The sequence below is a fragment of the Dermacentor silvarum genome, chromosome 2 (assembly GCF_013339745.2).
Source record: "Dermacentor silvarum isolate Dsil-2018 chromosome 2, BIME_Dsil_1.4, whole genome shotgun sequence".
Taxonomy (NCBI): domain Eukaryota; kingdom Metazoa; phylum Arthropoda; class Arachnida; order Ixodida; family Ixodidae; genus Dermacentor; species Dermacentor silvarum.
The window spans coordinates 209,425,709-209,453,658 of NC_051155.1; the positions used below are offsets into that span (position 1 = coordinate 209,425,709).

Below are 27,950 nucleotides of genomic sequence, written 5' to 3' on the forward strand. Positions count from 1 at the left end.
AAATGTACTGCGGTAAAGCAAGCCTATTGTAACTGCTAGTCGAGAGGATTGCAGAAACGCAAAGATTTTTCACAACGATAGTAAACGTCTATCAGCTCCGCGCATTGTATTCGCAGACTTCATCGCCGGCGATGGCGCTGGTAAGCATGGCTTACTTACTGTTCGATGAATTTATGGAAGAAAATTATTGCCTTGCACACAGCGCGCGATGGTGCGCTTCACGTTACGAGGCGTGTTCTTTATGAAAACTTTAACAAAACACACAAGGTATCACGCTAACACACGAAGCATATAAATATACCACCATTTCTGTTCTCTAAAATCTTACAGCGAGACGCGGAACAAGGACAGTATACAAAAGAGCAGGTAAAGGCAGTGCTTATCTTCGCATGTCGCACTGTAACATTCAGTATTATCGGGAACTAGCCAGCACAATCTTTCGCGTTCCGTTCTTAGCTGGAACATGCCGGCGTGTGCGTGCAGATAATCTGCCGCTTAGTGCGGGTCGTAGCTACAGCCATATTCGACGTTTCGGACACTCAAATGTTTTCCAGCATATACCTAAGTCTGAGAACGTAATATAAATGTCTATTATGTGTCTCGGCAATCACGAAATGCTGCCTGCGAGTCGCACCACGTGTAGGAATAAATCATTGACTCGGCACGGCATTTTCCTTGCGTCTGTTGGCAGAAGTATTTAAAATGTATGAGTATCATGGAGTTTTACGTTCTACAGACACGCTTTGACAATGGGATACCTTGTAGTTGAAGTTTTGACCACCCACGGTTCTGTATTCTGCACCCAAAACGGTCCACGATCCTTCTTGCTAAGGGATCCGCAAGTGTATATATTGAGTGTGGGGGCATAACTGGGGATTATTTCGCCTACAAAAAATTTTATGTGTGTGCTATTGTGAAACCAATGCTTAACTTGCTATATGGAAGGATGGTTTGGGAACTGCAGTGTTACCTGTGGGGTCGCTCGGCGCTTCCGGCGCATGCAGCCTGCAAAATCATAGCCTTCAAGATCTGTTTTTGTTATCCCGAGAGAGGCGTCTCTGGGGCGTGCATATGAATACCGCCTATTCGTAGCGCGTTGCAGAAGGAAACGATAGCAGTGACAGGGCGCACACTTCTTTTGTCCCCATCCGTAACGCGCTACGAGTACTGCTATCGGCATAAATTAAAACGCGAACAATTCCCGACTACTACAATGCATTGTTCCGTTTCTAGGGTCGGTATACAGTTACGAAATTGGGGAATTGTCATCCACCCGAGTTTTAGCACGAAGCTACGAAGGAAACCCATACGAGTTTCTTGAGAAAGACAGCCTCGAATTTGAAGAAAAATTCGTCCTCGTCTGAGATTCACGGCGACCGGCTGATACCGTTGATAAAGCGGTCCGAACCTGACCACTGATGAAGCGCGTCAAGGAACGGCACTGGCTTTAAATGGTTGCAATATTCCGGTATGAATGATCTTTCCTTCAACTGCGAGGCTTTCTTTCTGAGAAACTTTTATGGGTTTCGTTTGTACAGCTTCGTGCTACAATTCGGGTGGATGGCAATTTTCCCCTTTCTTGCACTTTCCTCAAACTTTCGGGCTTCCGCAGCACTGATTTGCCATGTACAATTATGTAGTGATTCATTCCGCTTGATTCGGCTGATCCAACGCCATCTAGATAGCGCCAAGGTCTGTGCACTCCGATCCATGACGTCATACTACCTGGTCCGACTGCCATAGAATCTAATGGAGATGCTCCCGAGTAAGCCGCGGCGATTTTGACCTCGCCGCTTTCGTCACGCCAGCCTTGGCAATGAAAATTTCAGGCATAGTAGCATGACGTCATAAAACAGAGTGCACAGGCATTATGCTAGCTAGGTGACGTTGGCTGATACCGTTGATAACGCGGGCCAAGCACCGATCTGACCACTGAAGAAGCGCGACAAGGATGGCATTGGTTTAGAATGGTTGCAATATTCCGGCCCATGTTAACCTGCACTTTTATCCTTGGCTTAACTCGGGCTCTGTAACGCACGCTTCGGCTTATAGATTGCGTGATTAGAAGCCGGCTACGGAGCGATTATACCTCGCACTTGCACGCTATTATGCGTAAAAGGCGTTTTGATCAGTGATTTTCGGTTCGCATTTTAATTTATGGTGATAGCACATCTTTACTGTGCGATTCTGAGTCCATGACGACGCTTTTATTCAACCGCACCATGCACAGCTTCCGAGGCGGCGAGCGGTGATGACGGCGTCGCGGAGCACAAAACCATTGCTATCAAACTGATAAAACCAGCCGAAATTGAGAAGACATCCGAAGTCGACAATGTGGCCTCTCACAACCAATCTGCACGGGCAGCCGTCAGCGGCTCCTCTGTCAACGGCACGGCATCCAACACGTCGTCGCTGGGAAACGCGCCCGTCACCAACGAGTCGAGTGACAAGGCAGCGCCTGTCATTTCATCGCGAGGCAACACGTCGGACGGCAATACGTTAGTAGGAAATACGGTGCTCACCAATTCCTCCTCGTCCGTGAACAAGAATTCAGCTAGCCACGTGCCTGAAGCCAAAGAGGAATTGTCAGCGGACTCATCTGCAGTCAACAAGTCGCCAAAGTCTGCATCACCGGTCGATGAATCGCCGGTGGTTGAATCACCTTCTGACTCGAAGTCCGCTGTAGACAGTGCTGGCGCAAACAAGCTGAAACCAGCTAAGCCATCGGCCGCCAACGGGTCACCCGCAAAGGATGCGACTGGCAAGGCAGCCATCAACCAATCTGTTGGCCAAGGTCCGCAGACTAACGACGCCCAGCCTATCGACTCATCTGCAGTCAAGTCGCCAGAGTCGGTATCACCGGTCGATGAATCTCCGGCGGTTGGATCGCCTGCTGGCTCGAAGTCTTCTGTAGACATTTCTGGAGCAAACAAGCTGCCACCAGCTAAGCCATCGGCCACCAACGGGTCACCCGCAAAGGACGCGACTGGCAAGGCAGCGGTCAACCAATCCGTTGACCGAGGTTCGCAGACCAACAATGCCCAGCCTCTCGACGCATCTGCCGCGAGCGACAAGTTGCCAGAGTCTGCATCACCGGTCGATGAATCTCCAGCGATTGGATCGCCTGCTGGCTCGAAGTCCCCTGTAGACATTTCTGAAGCAAACAAGCTGCCTCCAGCTAAGCCATCGGCCTCCAACGGGTCACCCGCAAAGGAATCGACTGGCAAGGCAGCGGTCAACCAATCCGTTGACCGAGGTTCGCAGACCAACAATGCCCAGCCTCTCGACGCATCTGCCGCGAGCGACAAGTCGGCGGACAAATTGGCGCCCGTGAACGAACCACCGGCTAGCGCGCCCTCCGGCGCCGAAAAGCCGGCTGCTGCAAAGTCAGCAGAAAAGTCAGGTGATGCAGGTTCGGCGGAAAATAACAAAGGCAAGTGAAAAAAAAACCGCAGGTCTCTTCGCTGTAAATGTTCATCCAGAGAGCTTAATAGTTTTCCGGCATGAACGTTACGAAGTGTTTTCGCCAGATGTTTCATAGTGTCAACCACTTCATTCACCTGTCAAACTTGCGGAGGCTAGAACAAATAATTTTAAAGCGTAGCTTTCTTTGCCTGCCTTCCCTGGGTTTGACGTGTCTCGTCATCGTCGTGTATCTCGACGAGTGAAGCGGATCGACCCCGGGGACGTGTAAGCGAAGGTGGTGACTTGGTGGGGGCGCTCTTCACTAGTGGACGACGTGTGTTGAGATCGCGAGGATTTTAATGTGGTTTCTCAAGCGGTTCGAACCCGCAGGCACAGGTCGGCACAATAAGCGGATACTCACTCATACTCACTCACAAATATTTTTGTAGGCTATGTACTCACTCATATTTATGTGCACTCCCACTCGTTGGCACTCACTCATGTCCCCACCGCAATGAAGGCCTCCGCGGCGGGGATTGAAGCCGAGACCTCATGCTCTGCAGAACAACGCCATAGCCACTGGGCTAAAGGATGAAGTGTCGAGAGCATGACGGAAGCCCGCCTGGTCGGGATGATACGTAGTAAGAGGATTTAGAAGGGCGCTTTAAGGTTTCGGTTCCCCTACGGGAGCCTTAATAGTTCACGATCGAAACGTAAAAACGCTTTTAAAACTTTTTGGCCGGTGTCCTGGCCTTTTTTCAAGCCACTGCGCTACCGTGGCAGTTACGTTGGACTTTGTGGGGTTAAGTACACAGTATTACCGATGCTTGCCAAAACGTTACCACGTTGTCCGCACAGTGCCGTCACACCTTCACTAACGCTAAGTCTTCATTCACGCCAAAAGTGCGTATAACCGCATACTCTTTTTTTTTTTTTTCATTCTGCCAGCTCTACTGCCTCTCAATGTCTAAACCTTATTTTAACTCATCTCTTTCGTCCAAATGTCGTTGCGCTTCGCACGTTTCAATGCTCACTTACCTTCTGTTTGCAGGTGAGGCTGCGCTCCCGAACCAAGCCGTTGAAGAGAAACATACTGACAAATCAAAAGATGCGGCTGAGCACGGTGCGTGAACTGCGGCTGCTGCGCCATTCTGTGCGAAATTCAGCACGTAAAGCTGGGTGAACATATCACAGTTTAAATGTTTACACCCTTAAGGGTGCTTTGTCCCTCTCTCTTACCCTTAAGGCTATAAAAAATTATTGCGCATGACAGCGAACCTAGAATACCCTGACACTGTGTATTAATTCTGACCACCTCGTACGCGCCGAAATATCTGACACGAGAGTTTGATAGGAATAGCTATTAAGGTTTATTTCATGCTGTTTTCGTGTCTGTCGCAGCTATCAAGTTTACTTGCCACAAAGTCGCCAAAAAAGAAAACTTTGTTGTCCCCATCAACAATCCGACCTTGCACCTCTGGGTCAGTGTCTGAACTGTCAAGCCACGCATAGTCCTTTCCGGTAGCCATTTGTAGCCCTCTTCGACCACCCGGCAGAGGAACATTTTGGCTGTCCAACAGAACCGACACTTGGGCGTGTTGGTGTTAACTTCATCTTAAGGAACACAGAGCAAACACAGACGAGGTCTACAAAGAAAGGAGTGGCTGGACAGGCGCCTGCCCAGCGGCAGTTTCGTTGCTTCTTTCTTTGTTGTCATCGTCTCTTTCTACGCTGTGTTCTTCAAATTTTGAAAGTCTATAGCACGCGCCGGTTCTAGCCAGACGACATAGAGAGATGGAGAAAGAGTGTGACTGGTTGACTGAACAAGTGGAAAGGCTGCAGACAGCACCGTAGCTGTCTATCGCGGTGCCGACACTTGAACATATAGGTCAGCAGTATGAACAGGGGAGCCAATATGACAGAGATGGACAGAAAGAAAAAGTGTGCATGGATTTTACAGCTCTGTTGGCAGAACATGACCCCAGAACGCTAAAAGCGCTCAGGAAGAACGCGAAATGCGACAAGTTCCGCTGCGCCATATCTGCAGCGTCCTGCATGCTACCAAGTTGTGCGAATAGCCCGCGCAGCTACTCCCTGCTGGTAAATTAAATCACCGTGCCTATAATGGGCTACAACTTCGGAGGTCAAGCTGCACGTTACAACATTTCGCAGCTTGCCGCTTGGCGGCGCGCATTGCGCTATTTGACCACCGGACACGGCAGGCAGGCAACAGGAAGGTGTCATACTTACGCAATATCCAAATCAGAGCTTGAAAACCGACCAAGCAGTTTAGTAACGCTGGCTCGAAGTTATTTCGGGCGTAACAGGCTCTTATACGTGTCTGGTCTTTGGATCCTTGCCAATGCCAACGTGGCTTCACCACCATGACATTCACGTCCATTCCGGCTAACCAAACTTCCACTTGACGGTGGGACTCACCTTTTCGGTATTCCGGAAATGTTATAACCTAACGATCTGCCTCGTCTTAATAGTTCTCTTTTACGTCAAATTTAAAAAGGGCACATGCTTTAATGAATAGTGCAAGATGACGCGACCATAATGCTGTCAACCGAGCGAACCGCTCCTGTGCCGTGTGTAGGCGCAGACTCCCTGGCACCCGGCCCGAGCGCCCAGCGACCGCTCTTCTGCGACGTGAGGAAGTCCATCTTACGGCCGCTGGCGTCTTACTGCACACACATCCTGTTCGGCCGGCTTTCCCTCGTGACGAGCAATGGGGTGATCATGGTCGGAGACTTCGATAGTGCCACCCAAGGTACGTTGTCCCCCTGTTTAAATATATGAAGGCGGTGAGGTCTCTGATACCTTGTTTGTCCGAGTGTTCCGTTATGGTCGAATATATGGAATCACTATATACAATCATCGGCACGTGCTTGCTTGAGAAAATGGGCATGCAGCTGGCGCCGGTCTTCTCGCCGCTTCAAGTGCTCTCTGTTAGGCGAGCTTAATTCGGAGATATTGAGCTACTTCAGCAGCCTGGATGAATAGCTAGTTAATGGGGGACGCACGTACAGAGTGAGCACGTACAGCAAACAGTTCTTTTGCAGAAAACCTTGCAGTGTCATAAGCAAAGGCGCTTCATTTTGGCCATGCACCAGATTTATGTTGATACGAAGTTATGTTTTCTTCGTGGAGCTCATAGTTTTCTGAAAACTCCTATCTCTTCTCGTCCTATATATTGTAATCGAAATGTACCGTGATTCCAATCATAGCCTTTCTTCCAAATATCTCTGGTTCACGTGAAGCACTCAGAATGGGTCATCAAGAAGGCAATTCAAAGTGGGAGTCCGTTCTAATAAGTACCTAACCGGTACTTGATTATACTACTCGTTAATATTCGCTGAGAAGCTGTCCTGTTGAAGCTCCCCTTGTAGTACCAACTTCATTTCAGTGCAAACACAAGAATGACTAACAGACCTAAGCGCAGATTGGTTGTCTTCCTATCACATGGACCTCCACCGAAGCAATGCTTCGAGCTTGTCATTCTGTGGGCTCATGCAGAGCAACTGCATCTCGCCTCCGTGGTGCGTCCCGGCTGGCCGCACGTCAGCCTGATGGCCACGCTGGGTGGAGGTGGTGAGAAGAATGACATTGCTATGGCCAAAGCCTTCGAGGCCGGTGATGCGACACTGGACGCGCTGGCCACCGAGGCGGCGAACCTGGTGCGCAAGCGGGGCCTGGATGGTCTCAATGTGCACTGGACAGTGCCGGACCTCGAAGGGGACGTGGAAGCGTATGCCGTAGGACTGGTTGCCTTCATCAAGGTAGGTTCTCTGCTTCGGCGCCTTCTACTCCACTGATCCACGCGGCTCTGTTCTTCAACGTTGTGCCTATATTTCTCGTCGCGGTGCCCTCACATTTCTTTCGAACACGCAACAATAACACACGCGAGAAGTTGTCTTCTAGTTGATGCGTATATTAAAGAGGTAGAAATGGAGCTCAGGGGCTCGTGTTACGCACGGAATGGCTGGTGAAGCAATCTGTCACAATTTTTGGGAAAGGGAAATGTGCTCGAAGGCATAACGAGATAAAGTTGCGAACAGGAAATTCGCATCTAGAAGAAGCGAGGAGGCACATTTTGTTTTCAGTTGCGCAGCAACTGGTGCTACAGTGATGAGTCGATGTAGTCGTGAATGCTGTTGGCGTAATAGAGGGGCAATTGGGGTGTTGTCCGGCAGTTAAATTAATTTTGCGTGGCTACAGCTGCTGCAGGAGGTGACGTCAAAACTTGTTTCGCGGACTTCGCGAAGTCTCTCTCCAGCATTGTAAGTAGGGAGGACATGCAATGATTCGCTGCGCGTTGTCAACCCAGCGCTGCTATTGAAGAAACCTCGTTACGTTTGCGTTTCACCACACGAGATTATTACGTGCAGGAAATAGCACCGAAGTTCTGATGTTTCACCTTAAAACAGCGCATCGGAGACGTCACAAGAATAAGCTGTAGCTGTAGATGAGTGACATACGATTATGCAAAACTCAACGTGGTTCGGAGCTGTATTTGTTTCGGAGCTACACGCGTACACATAGCCTAACGCGTAATCCATCGTAGCGTTCAATGATAGGTGCCTAACACGCTGCGCTGTATATTTGCGCACTACAGAAACTGCGGAAGGAGCTCGGTCCGTCGTCCATCATCACCGTTGTGTTGCCAAGCGAGCCCGAGGAGAGGAACGCGGCCTTCAACGTCAGGGAACTTCAGCCGTAAGCAAGTTTGGAATCAGTGAAGGCGTAGAGTTAACACAAACCCAAGCCTCTGTGTGATATTTTCTCGACACATATCAAATGCGTCCATACGCGTGTGCGCAGCTCTGAAAAATACTTTTGCCAAAGCTGGCTTCACCACAATAACAGTCTTTATGCGGAGAAGCCAGCTTCTCTGTTTCTTTCGTTTTACAGATTTATGCGTGTACCTAACTGTGGGTGTCGCCCTGGCAAGCATAAGCATAGTTAAACATAAATACGCATCACCCAGTATTTACTGGATCCGAGTCGGGGTTCTGACACCGGCGTTAAAGCCCAGTACGCTGTCAGGACTCGGGATGTCGGGAATATGTGAGTGCGACACGCAGGTCTGATCGCGACAAAGCATGCATTGCGCGTGCCGTGTGATTCTGAACGCCGATTGCCGTGTCCAGTCACCGGGTAGTACAAGTGATAAACGGGAAACACTGTCGGTATTAGTGATAAATATCACACAGCATATAGACGTTCACATGTCGGTATTGGTGATAAATATCACACACAGCATATAGACGTTCGCACGTGTCCTTTTGTATCTTTTGTGTCATTTAGCATTGCAGAAAATAGTAGGGAACACGCAAAAACACACGAATATCTCCTATAGCATTTCAGTTTCAGGTTGTCGAAGTCAACTTCGGGATTTTCCTGAATAAGCTTTCCCACAGTTTTCCTTCTTTTTTTTTTTTTTTTTACAACCAACCCCGTTATATGCAAGTTCGGATACTTTTTCTTCAGTACGTAAGCTCTGGAATCAGGCACATTTTCTTGCCAGCCTGACTGCAACTGTTATGGCACTTATTCTTCTTTCTGGGGTTCTGCGTGGCAAAACCAGTTCTGATTATGAGGTACGCCGTAGTGGAGGGCTCCGGATTAATTTTAACCACCTTGGGTTCTTTAGTGTGCACTAAACGCAAGCACACGGGCATTTTTGCATTTCGCCTCCATCTAAATGCGGTCGCCGCGGCCGGGATTCGATCCCGCGATCTCGTGCTCAGCAGCGCAACGCCTTAGCTGACTGAGCCACCGCAGCGGGTGCTATGGCACTTGAAAGGGGCTTTTGAGCCCCTTTCAGCACGAAAACAACTCCCCTTTTTGAAACGTTGACTCCAGACTGAAACTTGTCTTGTTCACCCACTGTTGATCCTTTGAAAAGGTCTTTTTTTTTTTCATTTCCGCCGTTCTGAACTTCTGGAACCTGAAGGCGGGAGTTTATTTCGAGAGCTTCGAAGCATTGAGGATTATAAAAAAAAGAAGAAACTCTGCATGAAGGTCTATAAAGTTAGCTCTGTTCATATTGTGTTTACAGCGTACTTTTTAGGCGTTACTTATTGCTATATCTGCCACGCATTGAAATGTGACAATCGGTCGGCGTTACACGTAATAAATAACGAGTACTGAACCTTGTCTGCTTATGTGTTGTACACGATGTTTGTTGCGATAGAAGTTGATACGTAAATTGAACTTGCCACTGGATTGCAGGTTGGTCAACTTCCTGTTCGTGAGCACGCACGACACCTTTAGCCCGTACTCCACGCTCACGCACTTCAACGGGCCGGCGCAGGACATCGACACTGGAGGCATGGTGTGTGCGCGAAACCGTATATTTCAAATAAGGTTTCAATTAAAACTCTTTTTAGCGTAGTAGAACCGTTGCCATTACGGGACCGACCAACTGCTAGCCTGGTGCGCGTTAGCTACAATTCCACGCATGCGCACGGCCAAGGGCAGCGTGGTAAATGGTAACGCTATGTTAAAACATCATGATAGTTATCCGACTGAAACGTGCGGTTGCCTACGCTGCAATACGCATAATACCGCTTCTAAACTGCATGCTGGTCAACGCGTATACCCAATGCATGCACGGCTAGTGTCTGGCAGCATCACACGAAGAACCGCTCTTTCGAAATGCCCGCATAAAAGCCCGCGTAATCCGCACTTGCGCACATCTGTGCCACTGTGTTGAGATGTATCGACCATGACCGTCCCATGCGGCGTGCAGTTCACCGCCATCGCGGACGTGATGAAGCAGCTGAACGCCAACCAGTCGCGGCAGCTGTGCTTCACATTCGGCCTGTCCGGCGTGGCCTACAAGGTGGACGCCGGTGCACCGCTTGCCAAGTACGTGCCCCTGGTCGGAGCAGTCGAACCGAGTATCGCACAGAGCGCCCCCAACGCCGGCCAGCTGCCAAAGGAAGGACAACCCATCACGTACGACGAGGTCAGTTGCGTTGCCGGAAAAGAGGTGGTGTGTTGACAGGCTGGAAAGCCATTGTTCTTGGTTGCAGACTGTGATCATTTGCTGTAAGAAATTTCGCTACCGGAATCGTGACAGCAGTACAGGACTGCACAGGCTTTCCACCTACACGTATAAACCGATGTGCTCGTATGAAGCGTCCTGCGCTTTTTTGTTGGTAAATAAGCATGAGTGGCGGCGCACAAGAAGCCGAGGACACAACGATATTTCGCTATAGGGAAAGATCTGAAAGATGAGTGGTGCTGCGTAAGGAGGGGAGGGAGCGTTACATGCGTGCTGACTTGCGCTATTTGACTGACGGAATGGAATCCCTACAGGGCATTCAGAGAATCGTGAGAGCGGGACAAAATTTCGTCTAGTCGAGAACCACGAAGAAAAACAAAACAGACGCCGACGAAGATGAACAAATTCTTTTAAAATTTGCTGTAGTGTGTGGGAAGAAATTTTCAATGTTTAAATAATTTATTCATATTAATCGCGATTCAGTCTCTGAGTATGCTTTTCGACGTTCGGAATCGTAGTTTCTCCAGTTTTTGTGTTTCTTGCCGATCGCAGAGCGTATGGGTAGCAGCTCGTTACCGTATAGCATAGGGGAACTTTCTAGGGTGATAACTTTCTTAGAGCGAAAACAGCTGTAAGTAATGACGCTACATTAGTGAGGGAAGACTGTAAAGAATGTCCAGCCTTATCATGGCTATCCCTGAGAGATTTAGGACATTGTAACCAAGATGCGTGAACCCAGTAATGCTTAGTGGAAAGTCTGGTGTTGTTTCGTGGAAGAAAGCGCGAACAAATACTTCTTCTTTCTGAGGTTTTACATGCCAAAACCAGTTCTGATTATGAGGCACGCCGTAGTGGAGAGCTCCGGATTTATTTTGACCACCTGGGGTTCTTTAACGTGCACTACAACACAAGCGCACAGGCGTTTTTGCATGTCGCCTCCATCGAAATGCGGCCGCCGCGGCCGGGATTCGATCCCGCGACCTCGTGCTCAGCAGCGCAACCCCTTAGCCATTGAGCCACCGCGGCGGGTAAGAAAGCGCGAAGAAATACCGGCAGCTATATAAGCAGTGAGCGCTAGCAAGAGTAAGCTGTAAGAGCAGGTTACTCTGGTGCAAAAGCACCAAGCAGGGATAAGAATGTGCGGTAGGAAGTACGCCAACTACTTAATTTAGTGATTCGTTTTGTCATCATACTGAGCGTTTCGCCAGCTGAAGAGCCAAAATAATCGACCACGCACTGTCTTTCCACAAACCTTTTCTATTCTTACCTGCTCGCCTTTTTTCTTTTCTTTTTTTTTTCATTTGTTTTCTAGGTGTGCAAGTTGAACCTGACCTGCCACCGGGCGCATGTGGAGAAGAGCTGTTACGACAAAGTAGGGGACACGTGGTACGGCTACGTGGACGAAGAAGCCGTCGCCTCCAAGGTATACATAACGGGCCGTTACTCACTTTTACCGGCTAGCTCATCGCAATGCGGAACATTTCGCAGCCATTTTCAGTATGAACTCATAAGCATTGCCTGCTTTGATCATTGTGCTTGCGTGTGCTTTGACCATTGCGGGCATTCACACCCCCCCTCCCCCCTCCCCCATAAAAATATAGCGGAGGGAGCCCGTGTAGTGTTGCTAGGAGGAGGGAGAGTATGTGTGTGGGAACGTATGTTGGCAGTGTAACGTAGCGAACGTGCAACGCACGGTTCGGTGAAGACGTATTTTTCAAAGCAGCGGCGGGATCCATCTTTAATATTTTCAATCTGTCCCATAAACGTACAGCTGGGCAGGAAACTTTGAGGCTCGGTAAAAGAAAGCGCTCCAGTGCGTAATAAACGTGGTCTGAAGAATTAAAATAATAATAATAAAACGTACTGTGTATAGCTCTCGACACCTGGCGTTAGCGAAGGTATATTGAAAGGCCTAAGCCGGCAAACAAGTGTTTGGTCAATGCCGCAGTTACTCGGCGATTCTCAAGATTCCTGAAGAAATATTTGGACAAAACCTTGCGATCAAATTTTTCTATTTATAACTCCGGAGACGAGCGCTAGTGGCCTGCTCACCCCTCCTCCGTCTCTCGAGCCCCGTAATAACATTTTCACTCCCACGATTTAGAAGCTTAGAAAAATAATGCTGAAAACGTTGCTGGTTAGCGAGCCGCCAGGCTTTTCGCTGAGCTGTCGTCTGTGGCAGCGGCAAGCGTGACGAGTCAACGAAGCGAGCAGGCACGGGCAATTGAACAGACAAATTAAAAACAAAACAGCCTGAGCTGCTGGCCGAGAAGTTTAGTAGCTTCAATAGCAAACGAAACTGATAATATCCACTAGTGGTTGCCCGGTGACACTACATTATGAGCCGAAGCAACAAAACAAGCACAGGACACCACTTCAGTAGTAATAGTAGTAGCAGAAGTCACAGTTAAAAGCCATAACGCTCACTGTTCATCGACATTATATTAATAGATCAGTATCGATCTTACACCATTTACAGGGAATAGTTTTAGGCTTATGTACAGCCATCTCACACCCATCATCTGCATCTCATCTTCACATTGAAGAACATAACATTGCCATTCGTCACCAAGTATCATGGCGCTCTTTGGCCATCTCTGGTCCCTTGCGCCAAAAAACAATATCATCAATCAGCAGCAGTAGTAATTTTTCATCAGGAAAAGAACAATCAATGGGATAAGCAACGGGCATCGTAACTAGTCACAATAAAATTTCCCAGTGACTCTAATCGTAACTGCTTTTCTGTACGATTAGCGCATACCACGAAGTCATGGCGCATCTACCCCAAGCGGGTGCACTGAAAAGGCGCTTTTTCATTAGTTTGCGCAGACAAGAGCGTAGAAAAGCTTTTGTGTATTCTTTTATTCGCAAATGTCTCGGCAACTTTGAAAAGTGTCCCACATAACTTCCGCATAGAGGCATTTGCTTCTACCGCCATGCTCCTGTCACTATATATATATATCCCTATGGTGTTTCAAAATCGCAAATTTGGGAAAAATTCCTCATCGTTTACAAACTTGCCTGCTGCGTAACTAACAATGGAGTGCACAACTTGTTTCCGCGTTTCAAGGGGGTTTACCCAGTCTGGTTTGATGTTCTGTGCCGTATTTCACTCAATTCTCCAGAACAGAGTCAAAACTCGGGACTTGTAAGGGGTCATGCAATGTTTCTTTTTTTTTTTTTTTCTTTAAATCTACCGTTGTTGACTACACTGGTGTAGTGAAGAGAGTATATGCGGTACACTCGCTTGCCGTCCAAACACCCGTCTGTGCAGGCCAAGTGGATCCTAAAGGACGGCTGGGAGAACCTGTGCGTTGTGGCGTGGAACGTGGACGCGGACGATGTGAAAGGCAGCTGCCGGGGCGACGCGGCGGCGTCCTACCCACTGCTGCGGAGCCTCAGCCAAGCCACCGCGGCCTTGGCATACTGAAACGCGGCAGCGCGCGACTTCCGTGGAAAGACACACATCATCAGTCTCATCGAATAAAGTGCCCTCATGCCATTATACAGGAGTTCACTAAATTGTGTAACGCTTACTCTGCCATTGGGGCGCCATTCTTAAATGTTGTTCAAGGGTCATGTAAAATGCGTCTCGCTAAATACTGAGCGCCCCGTCATGAACAAGTATAACTACGAAAATTCTACAGGTCGACATGCGCATTCTCGCGTACCACGATAGCGATTTAGAACAATCTGAAGCCAAAAGACAAGCCGCGAGAAGCGCAAGGAAATTGGGAATAGCCAAGAAAGTGGACAGAGGGGGAGCCACTGCCGCAAAGCATGCCGGTTGTAGTAGTATACATAGCGGGCTGAGGAGCAAATATAAGAAGCGTGTTGTGTTTATATCACGAGAAACCCACTTACCCCTCTAGATCAAAAGACTGGGTAGTGATTACACAATATATGTGGTACGTACCCCACAACTTCCGTCCTAAAATTCACCTTAAAAATCCACAATGGCATTCTCCTCGGCATTCCCTTGAATGTACCGGCACAGTTAAAGCACAATGTTCAATGTTTAAGCACAGTGGGAAAGCGGCGAGTACTGCTGGCATGAACGCACTGACAGGGCCGCTGCGCATGCGCTCTGAACATGATGTACTCGGTCGCGATGCGAAGGTTGTGCGTTCCACTCCCAGCGGTTTATAATTCCGTTTTATTGCGATAGCAATTATATGGACACTCAAAAGCAGATTTCTGCCGTCGGCGTCGCCGTCGCCGTCGCCGTGAGGTTCCGTATGACGTCAATGGAGATGAAATCGTCGCCGCGCGCCGCACGCTGTATGTGCGAGTGAAAGAGCGCGAGGGACGCGCGCTTTCACGGGGAGTGAACGCACGGCCGAGAACAAACGCGCGTTCTGCGCTGTGCTCCCTTAAGGGCTGCAGAAATAGGCGTCTCTTTCCTCCTCTACAATCACCATATATGTAGAGTAAACGTACCTTCTTCCGACGCGCGAAAGGCCGTGGGGGGGGGGGGGGGGGGGAGGGAAGGGAGGCGACGTTTAGCTGCGGCACCAAGTGCCTATTTATATCAGAGGCTCCGGCAACAGTCACCAACGCCGCACGCATTTTGAGCGAACGCGGGCAAAACGCCGACGGCGTCGACAACAGTTCTGCGTGTTGCCGGTGCTGCTGCATGTCCAAGTTTATACAGCTGATAAAGCTGCTATCATTACTCCGTATAGCTCTCTTCAAATTTGCTATCGCAATTGATGCTTCGCCTTTCAGGTGAAACTGCGGCAACTTTTTCTTGGCTTCGATGTATATTGGCTTCAAATCGCTGTTAGTATACAGCGATGTGAACTTAACTTTAGCCAAACATTAAAAATACGCGAATGCTACGTAGCTGTACAGAACCAAGATAATGTTTGCCGTCGCTTGGAGATACTCAGATTATTTTTTGCATTCCGCCTAATTAGATAATTAGCCTTTAATAATTAATCAACTTCACAATTATTATAATTAGATGAAAAGTGTCAATGAGAAAATTGTAGAGTGGCATGAGAAACTCCCGATAAAGCTTTTTTGTTGCTCAATACGTGCTACATAAAAGTGTTCTTCCGAGCTTGAAAGATGCCCGCGAATACACGCAAAATTTTCGCGCGACCGGCCGTTCGAACCACTTTGCGTGTATTCGCGGGCATCTTTCACGCTCAGAAGAACACTTTTATGTAGCACGTATTGAGCAACAGAAAGCTTTATCGGGAGTTTCTCATGCCACTCTACAATTTTCTCATTGACACTTTTCATCTAATGATAATAATTGTGAAGTTGATTAATTATTAAAGGCTAATTATCTAATTAGGCGGAATGCAAAAAAATAATCTGAGTATCTCCAAGCGACGGCAAACATTATCTTGGTTCTGTCCAGCTACGTAGCATTTGCGTATTTTTAATGTTTGGCTAAAGTTAAGTGAAACACCCTGCATAAAAAAAAATCGAGCACCTCGGTGCCCCTCTTTCTTATCGATCATGACAAGTAAGTGCACACCAATTAGTCACCCTACTTTCCCCAGCGACAAGCATTATTGTCTCGGTGCGCCAACCAGACAGACCTGTTATTACAAGCAGTACATTACAGCAGTACGCATATGCGGCAATCCGCCGTGAGCGCTAAACAACAGAAAACAAAACGCAATTGTACACGATGGGCCAATAAATAAAACGCAACGAAAAGACGTGATTCGTCAACACAATAACTACACACCAAAAAGCGGTGAAGTAGGTTCTGACTTTACAGGCGTCGCTCATGTTTACGCAATGCGTATATGCGTAAACGTTCGCGTGCACGTTGACACATGCACGCGAACGTTTTGTAAAGTTTACTTCTCCACAACAAGCATCATTATGGGGAGAAGCCCACTTTAAAAATTCACAGGACGCTATTCAATTATTTTTTTTTTTTTTTTTTACACCGCCGGAAACAACGACGAATGTACAGAATTTTCCAGAGGATTACAGTAGCACGGCCTCATGACGACTACACTTGTTATCAACTATACTGGTGCGAATTCCGGTGACGATTACACTCGTGGGCGGTAGAGAAAGGGTTGAAAGAAACACTATTTATGCTGTATTAGAACTACCCACAATTTCAAAGAAGTCACTATTGCAGTGAAAAAAGGCCTGGCAAGCCAGATAAAGACGCAAAAATGAAGTACGAGTGCGACGACGCATTTAAAGTTCTCGCGCCGGCCTGCCGTGACGTCATGAATGTTGACGACGTCTGCTCGAGCCCAGTTAATTTTTTTTTTCGGTAAAGGTGGACTACAATGTTATCTAAAAAAGCCAAAGACTGAACTTAGCAAGTTTCATGAGCTTGTACTGAGCCACGACGACACAAATGCCAAAGTATACTGTGAAATTCGTGATGATGCACTGACGTACCGGCTTCGGCGCGGAATTTAAAAAAATATAAACTTTAAAAATTTTAATTATGCGGTTTTACGTGCCAAAACCACCATCTGATTATGAGGCACGCCGTAGTGGGAGACTCCGGATTAATTTGGGCCCCCTGGGATTCTTTAACGTGCACCTAAACCTAAGCACACGGCTGTTTTCTGCATTCCGCCCCCATCGAAATGCGGCCGCCGTGGCCGGGCTAAACTTCGACCTTCATTTTTGTTTTCTTCTAATAATCAACCTATGTTAACGCTAAGTTAACTAAGATAGAATATTGAGAGAATACCTTATAGGTCTAAGCTTATGTAGTGTTTCTATTTAGTGTCATTTTAAGGTGGTCAAAATTAACCGGAGCCCTCCACTACGGCGTGCCTCATAATCAGAACTGGTTTTGGCACGTCAAAACCCCAGAAAGAAAAAGAAAAGCGTTTGATATTCTATGTCGCCCAGAGACCTCGGACGCGCTTGGTGGGATGGGCGAGATGTAATACTAGTAAAGTGGTGGTCCCTAGGATCGATCGCGAACGCAGTTTTTTTTTTTTTTTTTTTTCTGCGAACTGCAGGCCTTTCGCAAAAATCGTGGGACGCGGAAATTGTCAAGTCCTCTAACTTAGTAACAAGAGAGCAAGCACACTTTTTTAAATCGTTAGCTAATTAACTAACGAGCGTTTAAAACAAACGGTGACATTCAATGGCTGCCGAGCCGCGTTGGTATTGCAGGGAATGAGGTAGCTGACATAATTACATAATTGGCTACCGCAGCACACCCATTAATTAAGTGCGCTGACCCCCATTGAATTTACCTTATCAGACGCCGATACTCAGCGGATGTTCTCAACAAGGACATCACCAGGCTGTAGTTTCTGCGACAGCTCTGACGCGTAGAGGAGCGTGTACTTATAGACGCCCACGATATGACCTATAGCGGGATCGCCTACATGACTGTTTGAATCTCACTGACGAACGCCCTCTACGAGTGACCAAATGCTTGGACCGCGGTCTGTTCCCTGACAAGCAGACGCGTGCCGTCAGTGCCCTTCGCGACTTCATAGTGAACAGCAATCTCATGGCGCTCAAGACGTGTTTTATGCTTTTCTTTATCGAAACAACCTGTGGTATGCACCGTATGTGTGATTAGTGAGGATAAGCACACCTCTCGCTTCAATTTTAGCCTAGGATTGCACTACATCCGGGATCGGCCCACGGAAGAGGTTATTTTTGACCACAGACACGACCATTAGGGACTAGCTTCGCTGTAAAATATAATGGTGCGCGCGCGTTGAATGGCGTTGTCGCTGAAGGGCTCCGGTGCACGTGGAGACGGCCATAGAAGACAGACCGCGTAGAAGACAGACTGAGCGTGGCTGCTTGATGGACAGGCATTGCAACAAAGTTGAAGCCAGGATACTAAGGATAACGTGGGTTGATAGGGAGTTTCAAATGATATGCGTTGTGATTACAAAAAGACATACTAAATCGCGTTATCATTTGGAATCGTGGTTGGCTACGAGATTGCCACTTCTTGTGTCTGCTGATGTGCCCATAATGTTTCGTGATTCACGGACGGCATGGTGATATGGATTTCTTATGACCTGCTCCATATATATGGCTGACTTTGACAATAACCTTCGATGGTTTCTGCCACACTTCGTGTTTTATTCATTCGGGTCAGCAATTTACCTAAGCATTGAAGAAAAGCGACAGGAATTCTTTCCCTACGGATAGTACGTGCTAGCTCAGCCGTAAAACGCAACATACGCTATAGGCCATGGCCCACGTCAACGTTACTAGGCCACATGCCCTCTTTCGACTGCGATGAAAGCAGGTCAAAGTCAGAAGCATTGATGAAATAGGCTGACCTTGGAAGCGAATTAACTCAAAAATCAAACTTTCATAATTATATGCGGTAACACTTCTCTCTCCCTCGTAGGCGGACAGTTTTCATTGTCCGGGGGGGGGGGGGGGGGGGGGGGGCGACCAGCCTTCCGAATCCCACCCATATATATATATATATATATATATATAACCTTTAACAACAGCTGCACTTGGAAGATACTTCGTGTGACCTCGAGGAATTGTTCATTGAGGTGACGGCTATATATGAATATGTACAAGACCTCGTAGTAGGAGAAAGTTCAAGTTCACAGCACGAGTCCCCTCGCATCACCAAGAAACTGACGTCTCTCTCTCTCTCTCTCTCTCTCTCTCTCTCTCGAGCTTTCTTCCCTCCTTTTTTTTTTTTTTTTTTTTTCTTTAACTGTGAGTCAGAGTACAGGCGCTGCAGCGCATGCCTTCTGTTGATTCTGATATCGAGTGAATCCGGTTTGCCTCATTGCGATTACTGAGTCAATTAAATATATTTATGACCTCCTTATGCAAGTGGCGATGTTTCCATCCCTAATACAAGATGTTGTCAGGAATTCCCAGAAATAAAGCGATATTATGAATTAAAAGCCGTGCAAGTCCGCGCCAACAACGATGCAGTAAGATAACTTAGCCACAATAAATTTTAAGTGAAAAGGCAGAGGCAACTCAAGAGAAACCTGAAATTATGTGGGTAACAGAACTCTGGTAATGACACTTAAGGTGGGGGTAAGCCCCCCTCCCCTTGTAGTCGGTCGGCGAATATGCTCTCCCTGGCAAAAAAAATTATAAACGCCAAGAGCGCGACGTTTATAAGTTGAAATTCCCGCCATACCGCAGCACACGATGCCACTAATGCCACCGTACACGAGGTGCACGAGATCATGCTCGGCAAAGTTAAAATTTCAATAGTGAGTAGGCACCAAAAGACTTTGTTTTTTTCCTCTTAAAGTAACTAAAATAGTAATTTCTTATTTATCATAGATTGCTTTGTAATTCTTCGATGAGTGTGTTGAGCTCTGCCATCTAGGTACCGGTTTCTTAACTATTTAAACGCGACGACTGCAACTGATGGGCTTACGGGCATTTGGTCAAAAATAATCCTGCGCGTTCGGCTGCACGCAGTGCACCTTGTTTGTCATGGCGTTGATGCGGAGCGATCAGCTGTGCCGTAGAGTAAGCATTTCTGCGATGACGACGGTCTGCTGATCATCTGAAAGAGGCTGCTGATCAGCTGCTAACAGGTATTACGCCATGTTATTAAAAGCCGCCAGTGCGGCGTCACATTTTTTTTTTTCTCCGAACACAGGTATGTGCGCTGCGGCTTTGCCGCTCGGCACTGGTCAGCGCTGTCAAAGGCGTTCGTGCGGGCGATAATACTGCTCTCACGCTCTTGCGATCAATTGTTCTATTTATAATTCCGCGGACGAGCGTCGGTGACCTGCACGCCAGTGTCTCTCACGCACAGTAATAACATCTCTGCCCCTTATACAGTTTAGAAGCTTACAAAAATGAGCAAGAAAACGGCGCAGGTCGGCACGTCAGCCAGTTTCACTACGCAGTCGTTCGAGCTGACAGCAGTCGCGCCGTGACCGCTTTACGAAGACATGCCGTTCGCGCCGCTTAGTTCTATTATGGAGCCTAGGACGGTGAAATTTTCCTATACTATGAGGTTTGTGAAGGCAACTGCAAAATTTGTTTTCGGCGTGTACATGCTGGTGGCCTCGCGTCACTCTTGTTTTAATTTCGCAGGAAAATGGCAGAATCAAAAACAGCAAAATCCTTTGTAGACGGGCATATCGGCGACACTGTAAGTATTTATTTCTTAATTGGCAGCTGTACTTAGAGTTGATGAAGGCTTTTAACGTGCAGGAAGAACAGAAATCAGCCGTTCGAAAGCGCAATCTCCTGGTCTTGATCCTACACTACCTTCAACACCAAGGGTAAGGAGCTCTACTTAACTATTTGCCTTCTCACTTTAACTAGCTCGGTGGCGCATAAAAATTGTTTTACCCTCTGTCTCCGTTTATAAGGCTGATGACAACTGCAGAAAGCCTCAAGACTGAATCGACACTGAAACTTGACGAATATCTTCTCTGTGATAATGTTGACCTGGAGCTAATACTTCAAGAGTATGAAACATTCCAGTTCGTCAAGTTCAGAAAACAGCCACATATCACCCGTAAACTAGAAGGTGTGTTGCATGGTGCTTCCAATTAAAAGTGTTATCTGTGCATTGTTTGTTTCGCGCAGCAGAGACACTAACGTTTATTGATTCCCACATTTTTCATGCAGAGAGTGGCACACAGAAACATTCAAAGTCATCACGAGGACAGTAAGTGATTGCAACATTGTTTCCCAGACCGTTATCCCACCCCACACATTCCCCACCAAGGGGCTCGCAACTGTATGTGTTAATCGTCAGTGCTTCTTAGCCAGGGATAATATAACGGTTCTATTCCAATTATTTTCTTTTTCACACTTCGTCAGTAGTAGGAGCAACGCTCCACCTATGCTATCACCAGAATTGGACGGTCATGACCAGTGAATGGTAAAAAAAAAAAAAAAAGAACCAAATTGAGCAAAGGGAATCTTTACATTATACCAGCCCTTGTATGCTGAAATGTTGAATACATGAGCCAATTAGGAACAACATAGCACACTCCGAGAACTTATGGTTGCAGCAGCTGAAGCGCGAGTTGAACACAGTCTTGTGCAGTGTTGTCAGCAATGCTGAAGTCACTTAATTCAGTTGTGCAAAATAATGGTTGTTATATTAGTGTTGTATCTCGCACCAATGCAAGATGGCGCGAAGAAAAAGACACCGGGCGAAGGCAAGCCCGAAACTACTGTCGTAACGGCGAAACAACAAAGAGAGCTTTTATTTCCGGTCAGGGCCTTATATACCCTACGCCCGTCACGCACAAGGTTGACTACACTAGTACTATCGTAGAGAGGTTGCCAACCCGCAAACTGAACACAGCTGAACACAGGCAAACACAACATCATCCCCTTCGCAAAAAAAAAATGAAGTCACACATAGAAGTCCCGGAACCGTGACGGAAGCCGTCGGTCCCTAGTCGAGGGTCCTCTTGACGTCACCACTGAAGGGCAGTTAGGGGGTTGACATGAACTTGATAAAGGCGGTGATCTCGTAGGCGTGGTTGCCTGCAGAGGCAGTTGCGAGTCGTCTGCACCACACGGGTCGGGGTCTTCCTCAGTGGGCAGGGCGCTCGGCGACTGCTGGTTCCTCCCGATCTGACACTGCTCTGGAACAGACACCAACTTCGACGCATTCCATGTACGCCCATCCTCCAAGCGGAAAGAGTTTGGACCTAGCTGCTTGACTATTCGTCGGGGCTTGGAGTAGGATCGTCCCGCCTTTCCCGTCGCTGCTTGGGTACGAACTCTCACATAATCTCCTTCCCGGAACTTCGGAGCCTTCGCCGCTCGCCTCTCGTCTGTGTAAGTCTTCATTGACATCTGCTTTGCCTGAACACGGGCACGCAGCCGGCGCATGGCCAATGCAGGCTCTTGGAAGAACTCCTTGGACGGCAAGCCCACAATGTCGAGGCGAGTCCTGGGCTGGCGGCGGTGAAGTAACACAGACGGGGAAACTCCTGTAGTAGAATGCGGCGTTGCTCTGTACACGGCCAGATATTCCACTACAGTCGACTGGACACATCTGCCTTCCAAAACAGAGAGTTGAATGAAGTCCTTTAGGCTTCTGTTGAATCTTTCCACCAAGCCGTTGGCTTGGGGGTAATATACGGACGAGACACCATGCTTGATTCCCCTCTCCTTCAGGAAATTTTCAAATACCTGGGATTTAAACTGGGGTCCATTGTCAGAAATTATTTCCTCTGGGTAGCCTTCGCGGCTGAAAACATTAGTTAAAAAGTCGATGACAACTTCAGACGTCACTGTATTTGCGAAGTAAACTTCTGGCCACTTAGAATGGTAGTCTATTAGAGTTATTACAAACCTCGGACTTGCCTGCTGCAAGTTGAGGGGGCCTACAATATCAATGGCGAGCTTCTGCCATGGCAGCTCTGGGAACGCAACAGGCTGCAGGGGTGCATTAGTCGGTTTTGCCGACTTGTCAGCTGCTTGGCAAGTGTGGCAACTTCTGACTGCGTGTTCCACCTCCGTATCCATTCGTGGCCACCAGAATTTCTCTCGAAGTCTTTGCTTTGTTCGTGTGATGCCTGGATGCGTGTCATGTGCGAACACCACCAACTCGGATGTCAAAGTTTCAGGCACAACAATTCTGTCCCCTCTGAACACTATGTTGTCTATCACAGAGAGTTCCTCCTTCACCTCATGGTAGGGCTTTACTTCTGGGCCTAAAATCTTTTTGGCAGGCCATCCAGAAGCAATGTATTTAATCACAGTCTGTAAGGTTTCACTCTCGGCTGTAGCTGCTTGAAGCTGCCCTTTGGTGATACAAGACAGTACCACGGACACCACCTCTTCGTCCAACTCTGGCTCAGCTGCAGAGGTCACCGCTAGCCTGGACAAGGCATCAGCCACTACGTTATCACTTCCTTTTTGGTACACAATGTCAAAGTTATAATACAAAAGTCTGGCAGACCATCTTGCAATTCGTAGTGGCCTTCTACCAGCACCTCCCGACGACAGCAATGTCACCAGCGCTTGATGATCAGTTCGGAGAAGGAATCGCCGGCCCCACAAGTAGACGTGCCAGTGTTCACACGCGAAGAGACACGCGAGGGCCTCTTTTTCCCCCGCAGAATACTTGCGTTCGGCAGACGTCAATGACCGGGATGCAAAAGCTACCGTTCGCAGCTCTTTCCCTGCTTGCTGCTGCAGTACAGCGCCCAGTCCTGTGTTGGAGGCATCCGTAGTCACAACCACCGGCAGTTCTGGATCGAACATGTGGATCACGCTGCATGACGATAACGCTGCTTTGACTGCATCAAAGCTGTGCTGTGCGGCTTCGTCCCATACGAACGCTTGCTGTTTGCGCAATAGTTTCCTGAGCGGTTCTACAACGTCCGCATAGTGTGGCACGAAACGGGCGTAATATCCTGCGAGTCCCAAAAACGATCGTAACGCTGGTGCATCTTTTGGCACTGCTGCCTGGGTGACTGCTTCAACTTTTGAGTGCATGGGTGCGATGCCCTCACTACTCACTACATGACCCAAAAAGGATATTTGGTCCACATCAAAAACACATTTTTCATTCAGTGTGAGACCTGCATTGGAGATCCGTTTCAGAACTTCTCGCAAGTTCTCATCGTGTTCACTGGCAGTTTTTCCCCATACTACCACATCATCTATGTAACACAGTACCCCTTGGCACCCTTTCAGTATGGATGACATCAACTTCTGGAAAGCTGCAGGTGCAGATGCAAGGCCAAAGCATACTCTTCTAAATCTGAAAAGGCCTTCGTGAGTCACAAATGTTGTTAGTTCACGACTTTCACGTGTCAGTTCCAGCTGATGGTACGCAGCTTTCAAATCCAGTTTTGAAAATCTAGTTGCACCTACCAGGTGGTGCAGCAGTTCTTCCGTGTGGGGGAGAGGGAACCCATCCACTATGATGGCCTTGTTCACTTCTCGAAGGTCAACGCAGAGGCGTATCGTCCCATTGGGTTTCTGCACAACAACGATCGCCGATACCCATTCGGCCGCATCAACTCGTTCTATGATGCCCGACAGTTCCAGTTGGCGCAATTCGGCAGACACACGTTCACGGAGAGCAAGCGGTAACCGTCGTAGCTTGGCAGCTACAGGCTTCACCGAGGGACGAACTTTGACTTCGTGCACAAAACCCTTGACCTGGCCAAGTTTACCAGAGAACAGGTGCGAAAATTCACCACGCAGGTGGGCTGGCAGCAACGATGAAGGCTGTGAATCTGTTTGTAGACACGACAGCGTATCCCCTTCAATGCAAAGTTGGAGATTCTGTATGGCATCCAGTCCCAAAAGCGATGTACCACGTTCGACAACGTGAAAAAGAACAGAGGTTTGAACCTGCTTGTAGGCTACGTTCGCCAGAAAGCATCCCTTGACTGCAATCCGTTGCTTTGAGTAGTCGATCAGCCTCACTTTAGCATCCGTAAGTGAACAGCCAGAGAAATGTTCTTGAAAGCTTGCTTCGTTAAGCAGAGAGACAGACGATCCCGTGTCGATGAGGAGGCTCAGAGTAGTATTGTTAACATTGACATCGATGTAAATTCCTTTCCCTCGCATACCTTCAGTGCTGAGGTTGAGAACAGAGATAGCATTCGTCGCTTCAGGCGTGTTCTTGCTTTCGGTGTTGCCCTGAGACTCACCTGGGCGTCTTGAACGGCACACAGACGCAAAATGTCCAACTTTGTTGCAGTTTCGGCATTTCACCTTCTTAGCACGGCATTCTCTTGCATTCGCTCGATGTTCGGTTGACCCGCAACGGTAGCACGCCGAAAATCCACTTGCACTCCTACGTTCAGGCTTGTCAACTATTCTTTGCACCACTGAATCAGCTGACAGTTCCTTAAGTTCATGTCGAGTCTGTTCGATGTGCTTGCCAAGCTCCACAGCGCGGCTCAGCGTAAGGCTTGTTCCCTCAAAAAGCAGACGCTCACGTATTTGTTGCGATGTCGACCCCTCCAGTAGCTGGTCTCGTACGGCTTTCTCCATTTGATCACCGAAATCACAGCTTGCGGCTAGCTCACGCAGTGCAGCGGCATAAGCCTCGAAGGGCTCACCCGGCAGCTGACGACGCTGTCGAAAACGGTGTCGCTCCATCAACTCGTTTACGCTTGTTGCGAAATGCTTGTCAAGCAGTGAAATTGCCTCGTCGAAAACATCCGAGTCGGGCTCAGTCTTCATATGTACGTTGATGAGCTCCGACGCAGTAAGTGGCGCCAAACTGTAATATATTCGCTGCCCCTCCAAGCCTAGTGCATTCAGTAGGATAGCTTTTCTGCGTCGCTGCGTGAGGTCCTCGCCGCCGATAGCCTCCAAGTAGTTGAGAAACGCAAGCTTCCATTGTCTCCACGGTACTGATGCAGGACCCGGCGTAGCAAGAAACGGAGGAGGCGGCGGGTTGCAGTTGAATAAGGCAGCCATGGCTTACCGGCGTAGAGTGAGGCGCAGGCGTGAAAAGAGTAGCGGGCGACACGGCAGCGCTGCGAAGCCTAACTTGCCGGAGTGGCGTCGCGAACGACGGAGACTGCTGGAGTGGGCGACGCAACTCGAGCTCGCATCCTTGAGCTTGATGAAGCTTCTGGGCGATGAGTGCAGGCGTGCATCGATCTTGAAGAACTCGCGGTTTTACCTCGTCGCCATTTTATGTTGTATCTCGCACCAATGCAAGATGGCGCGAAGAAAAAGACACCGGGCGAAGGCAAGCCCGAAACTACTGTCGTAACGGCGAAACAACAAAGAGAGCTTTTATTTCCGGTCAGGGCCTTATATACCCTACGCCCGTCACGCACAAGGTTGACTACACTAGTACTATCGTAGAGAGGTTGCCAACCCGCAAACTGAACACAGCTGAACACAGGCAAACACAACAATTAGTGTCTAGCTAAGTATTATATTTGTCATTGTAGAGCTTACAGCATGCTAAAATTTAGGTCACAAACGGTCACTAACAAATAGGGTGCATATGAACTTTCAGCACAGAGCAGGTTGCTACTAAAATGCTGGAGTGCAAAAGATCACTAGGTGACTCACAAAGTACACAGCACTCGTTTCTTTGCCGACCTGTCTGTCAAATCTGCTATGAATAATAAAAAAAGCTGGTTCGCAATGTTGACCTGTATGGACTCTGCCAGCCCTACCAGTGTACATGCAGAATTCTCATCACTGTACTGTTGTCCATTATAATCTTTCAGTTCTACACAGGGACAGTCAACTCAAACATCTAGCAATGGAAGTGGGTCCTTTTGCAGCACATTTCGGATACGGGGCCTTCATCGAGCAAGTAGTGACGAGAAGCACAAATCTGATTCACAGCTCTCTAAAGGAAAGGTAAACCATGCTCCCTATTTAGCTTGAGTTCTGTTTGGATTTGTGTGTTCATTATAAAGCTGAATGCTAGCACTTGTTCCTTGCGTACATAGGTACCCTATATGTGTGTCATATGTGTACCACAATTTGACTCAATCGAACAGAAACGTATTTAGATATACTAAAAGTAGAATAGTACTTGGAAAACTTCAGTGTGGAAATATGGTGACATACAAGTGTTGCTCTGAACCAGTCTTATTGTGTAATATTATCACGTGTATTTCAGTCAAAAACCAGTCCAGGTACCACTGTAAGTGATGGCATCAGAAATTCGCACTGTTCTATTACTGCAAGCATCTGTTTTCTTTATTTTAATTGTTTACCAAAGCTTCCTGTTACACACCATACAGTTTTTTGCACGCCTGTAATATGGCCAATGTTCTCTTTGAGATGTTGAGCATCTTACCAACATACCTGTTTAATGTCTGATGTTTTATGGTATTAACACTCATTTATTAAAAATGAATAAGAAGCTTTCCACTGAAAATAAGTCTGTGCAGAAGCAATGTAAATTTCATTGGTTGTTGCTTTGATACTTGCAGGCGAAGCAATAATGTATTCCAAAGTCCTTTCCTCTTTCACTGATTTCTATTTTCTATTCATTTCATAGCTTGAAAACACCTTTCGACCAGAAAACATCACCATTGACAGGCGCCTTGGAATACAGGTAAGCAAACTATTGCCAATAGATCATAACGGCTTTGGTTCATTATAGGGCTGTACAATTGATAAATTAACCCTCCGATTAATCACAATCGGAGGGTGATTTTTGCTTTATCACGGTTGATTGGCCGAGGTCACATTAGCAGAATCAGGCAAGCGCCAACACCACTGTCTGTCCTCGCTTCGCTTGTTCGACGGCGAAGAGGCATCCACAGACTCAGTTTTCCAACTAAGATGGTGCCTGCGTGCGTGTTTTCTCAGGAGTCGGGACAAAAGGCATCCACGTGTGCTCCACTTCAAGCCAGCAAGACAAGCGGTCAAGTAAATTGTCTAACGCTGGGCTTACGATTTCCTACCCGCCGCGGTAGCTTAGTGGCAGTGGTGTTGTGCTGCTGAGCCTGAGGGTCTTGGGTTCAATCCTAACTATGGCAGCATCATTCGATGGGGAAGAAATGCAAAAATGCCCTTGTACATTTATTTACGTGCATGTTAATTAACCTCAGATGGTGAAAATTAATCTGGAGTCCCCCACTGCGGTGTGTGTCATAATTAGATCATGGTTTTGGCACATAAAACC

The 27,950-nt window shown here is 47.8% G+C and overlaps 2 protein-coding genes across 3 annotated transcripts in view; both read left to right on the plus strand.

The window, feature by feature from the left end:
• LOC119442512 (uncharacterized) overlaps window positions 1-13,918 on the plus strand; it is a 44,082-nt gene extending 30,164 nt beyond the window's left edge. Inside the window, exons 18-27 of the mRNA XM_049662213.1 lie at window positions 117-140; window positions 2,231-3,433; window positions 4,457-4,528; window positions 6,005-6,178; window positions 6,925-7,187; window positions 8,024-8,124; window positions 9,643-9,745; window positions 10,163-10,381; window positions 11,733-11,843; window positions 13,695-13,918. Coding sequence (XP_049518170.1) covers window positions 117-140; window positions 2,231-3,433; window positions 4,457-4,528; window positions 6,005-6,178; window positions 6,925-7,187; window positions 8,024-8,124; window positions 9,643-9,745; window positions 10,163-10,381; window positions 11,733-11,843; window positions 13,695-13,850 — 2,426 coding nt within the window. The 3' untranslated portion in view covers window positions 13,851-13,918. The remainder of the gene's footprint in view (window positions 1-116; window positions 141-2,230; window positions 3,434-4,456; window positions 4,529-6,004; window positions 6,179-6,924; window positions 7,188-8,023; window positions 8,125-9,642; window positions 9,746-10,162; window positions 10,382-11,732; window positions 11,844-13,694) is intronic.
• A 5,835-nt stretch (window positions 13,919-19,753) lies between these two features.
• The window catches only part of LOC119442513 (katanin p60 ATPase-containing subunit A-like 2), a 29,118-nt gene continuing 20,921 nt past the window's right edge, over window positions 19,754-27,950 (plus strand). The window contains exons 1-7 of one of the 2 annotated variants that reach the window (XM_037707419.2): window positions 19,754-19,929; window positions 20,438-20,495; window positions 20,558-20,628; window positions 20,719-20,879; window positions 20,981-21,020; window positions 26,536-26,671; window positions 27,321-27,377. In XM_037707419.2, coding sequence (XP_037563347.1) covers window positions 20,442-20,495; window positions 20,558-20,628; window positions 20,719-20,879; window positions 20,981-21,020; window positions 26,536-26,671; window positions 27,321-27,377 — 519 coding nt within the window. In that variant the 5' untranslated portion in view covers window positions 19,754-19,929; window positions 20,438-20,441. Of the gene's footprint in view, window positions 19,930-19,949; window positions 20,358-20,437; window positions 20,496-20,557; window positions 20,629-20,718; window positions 20,880-20,980; window positions 21,021-26,535; window positions 26,672-27,320; window positions 27,378-27,950 lie in introns of those variants that run through there. The other variant, XM_049662214.1, reaches the window with a different exon arrangement.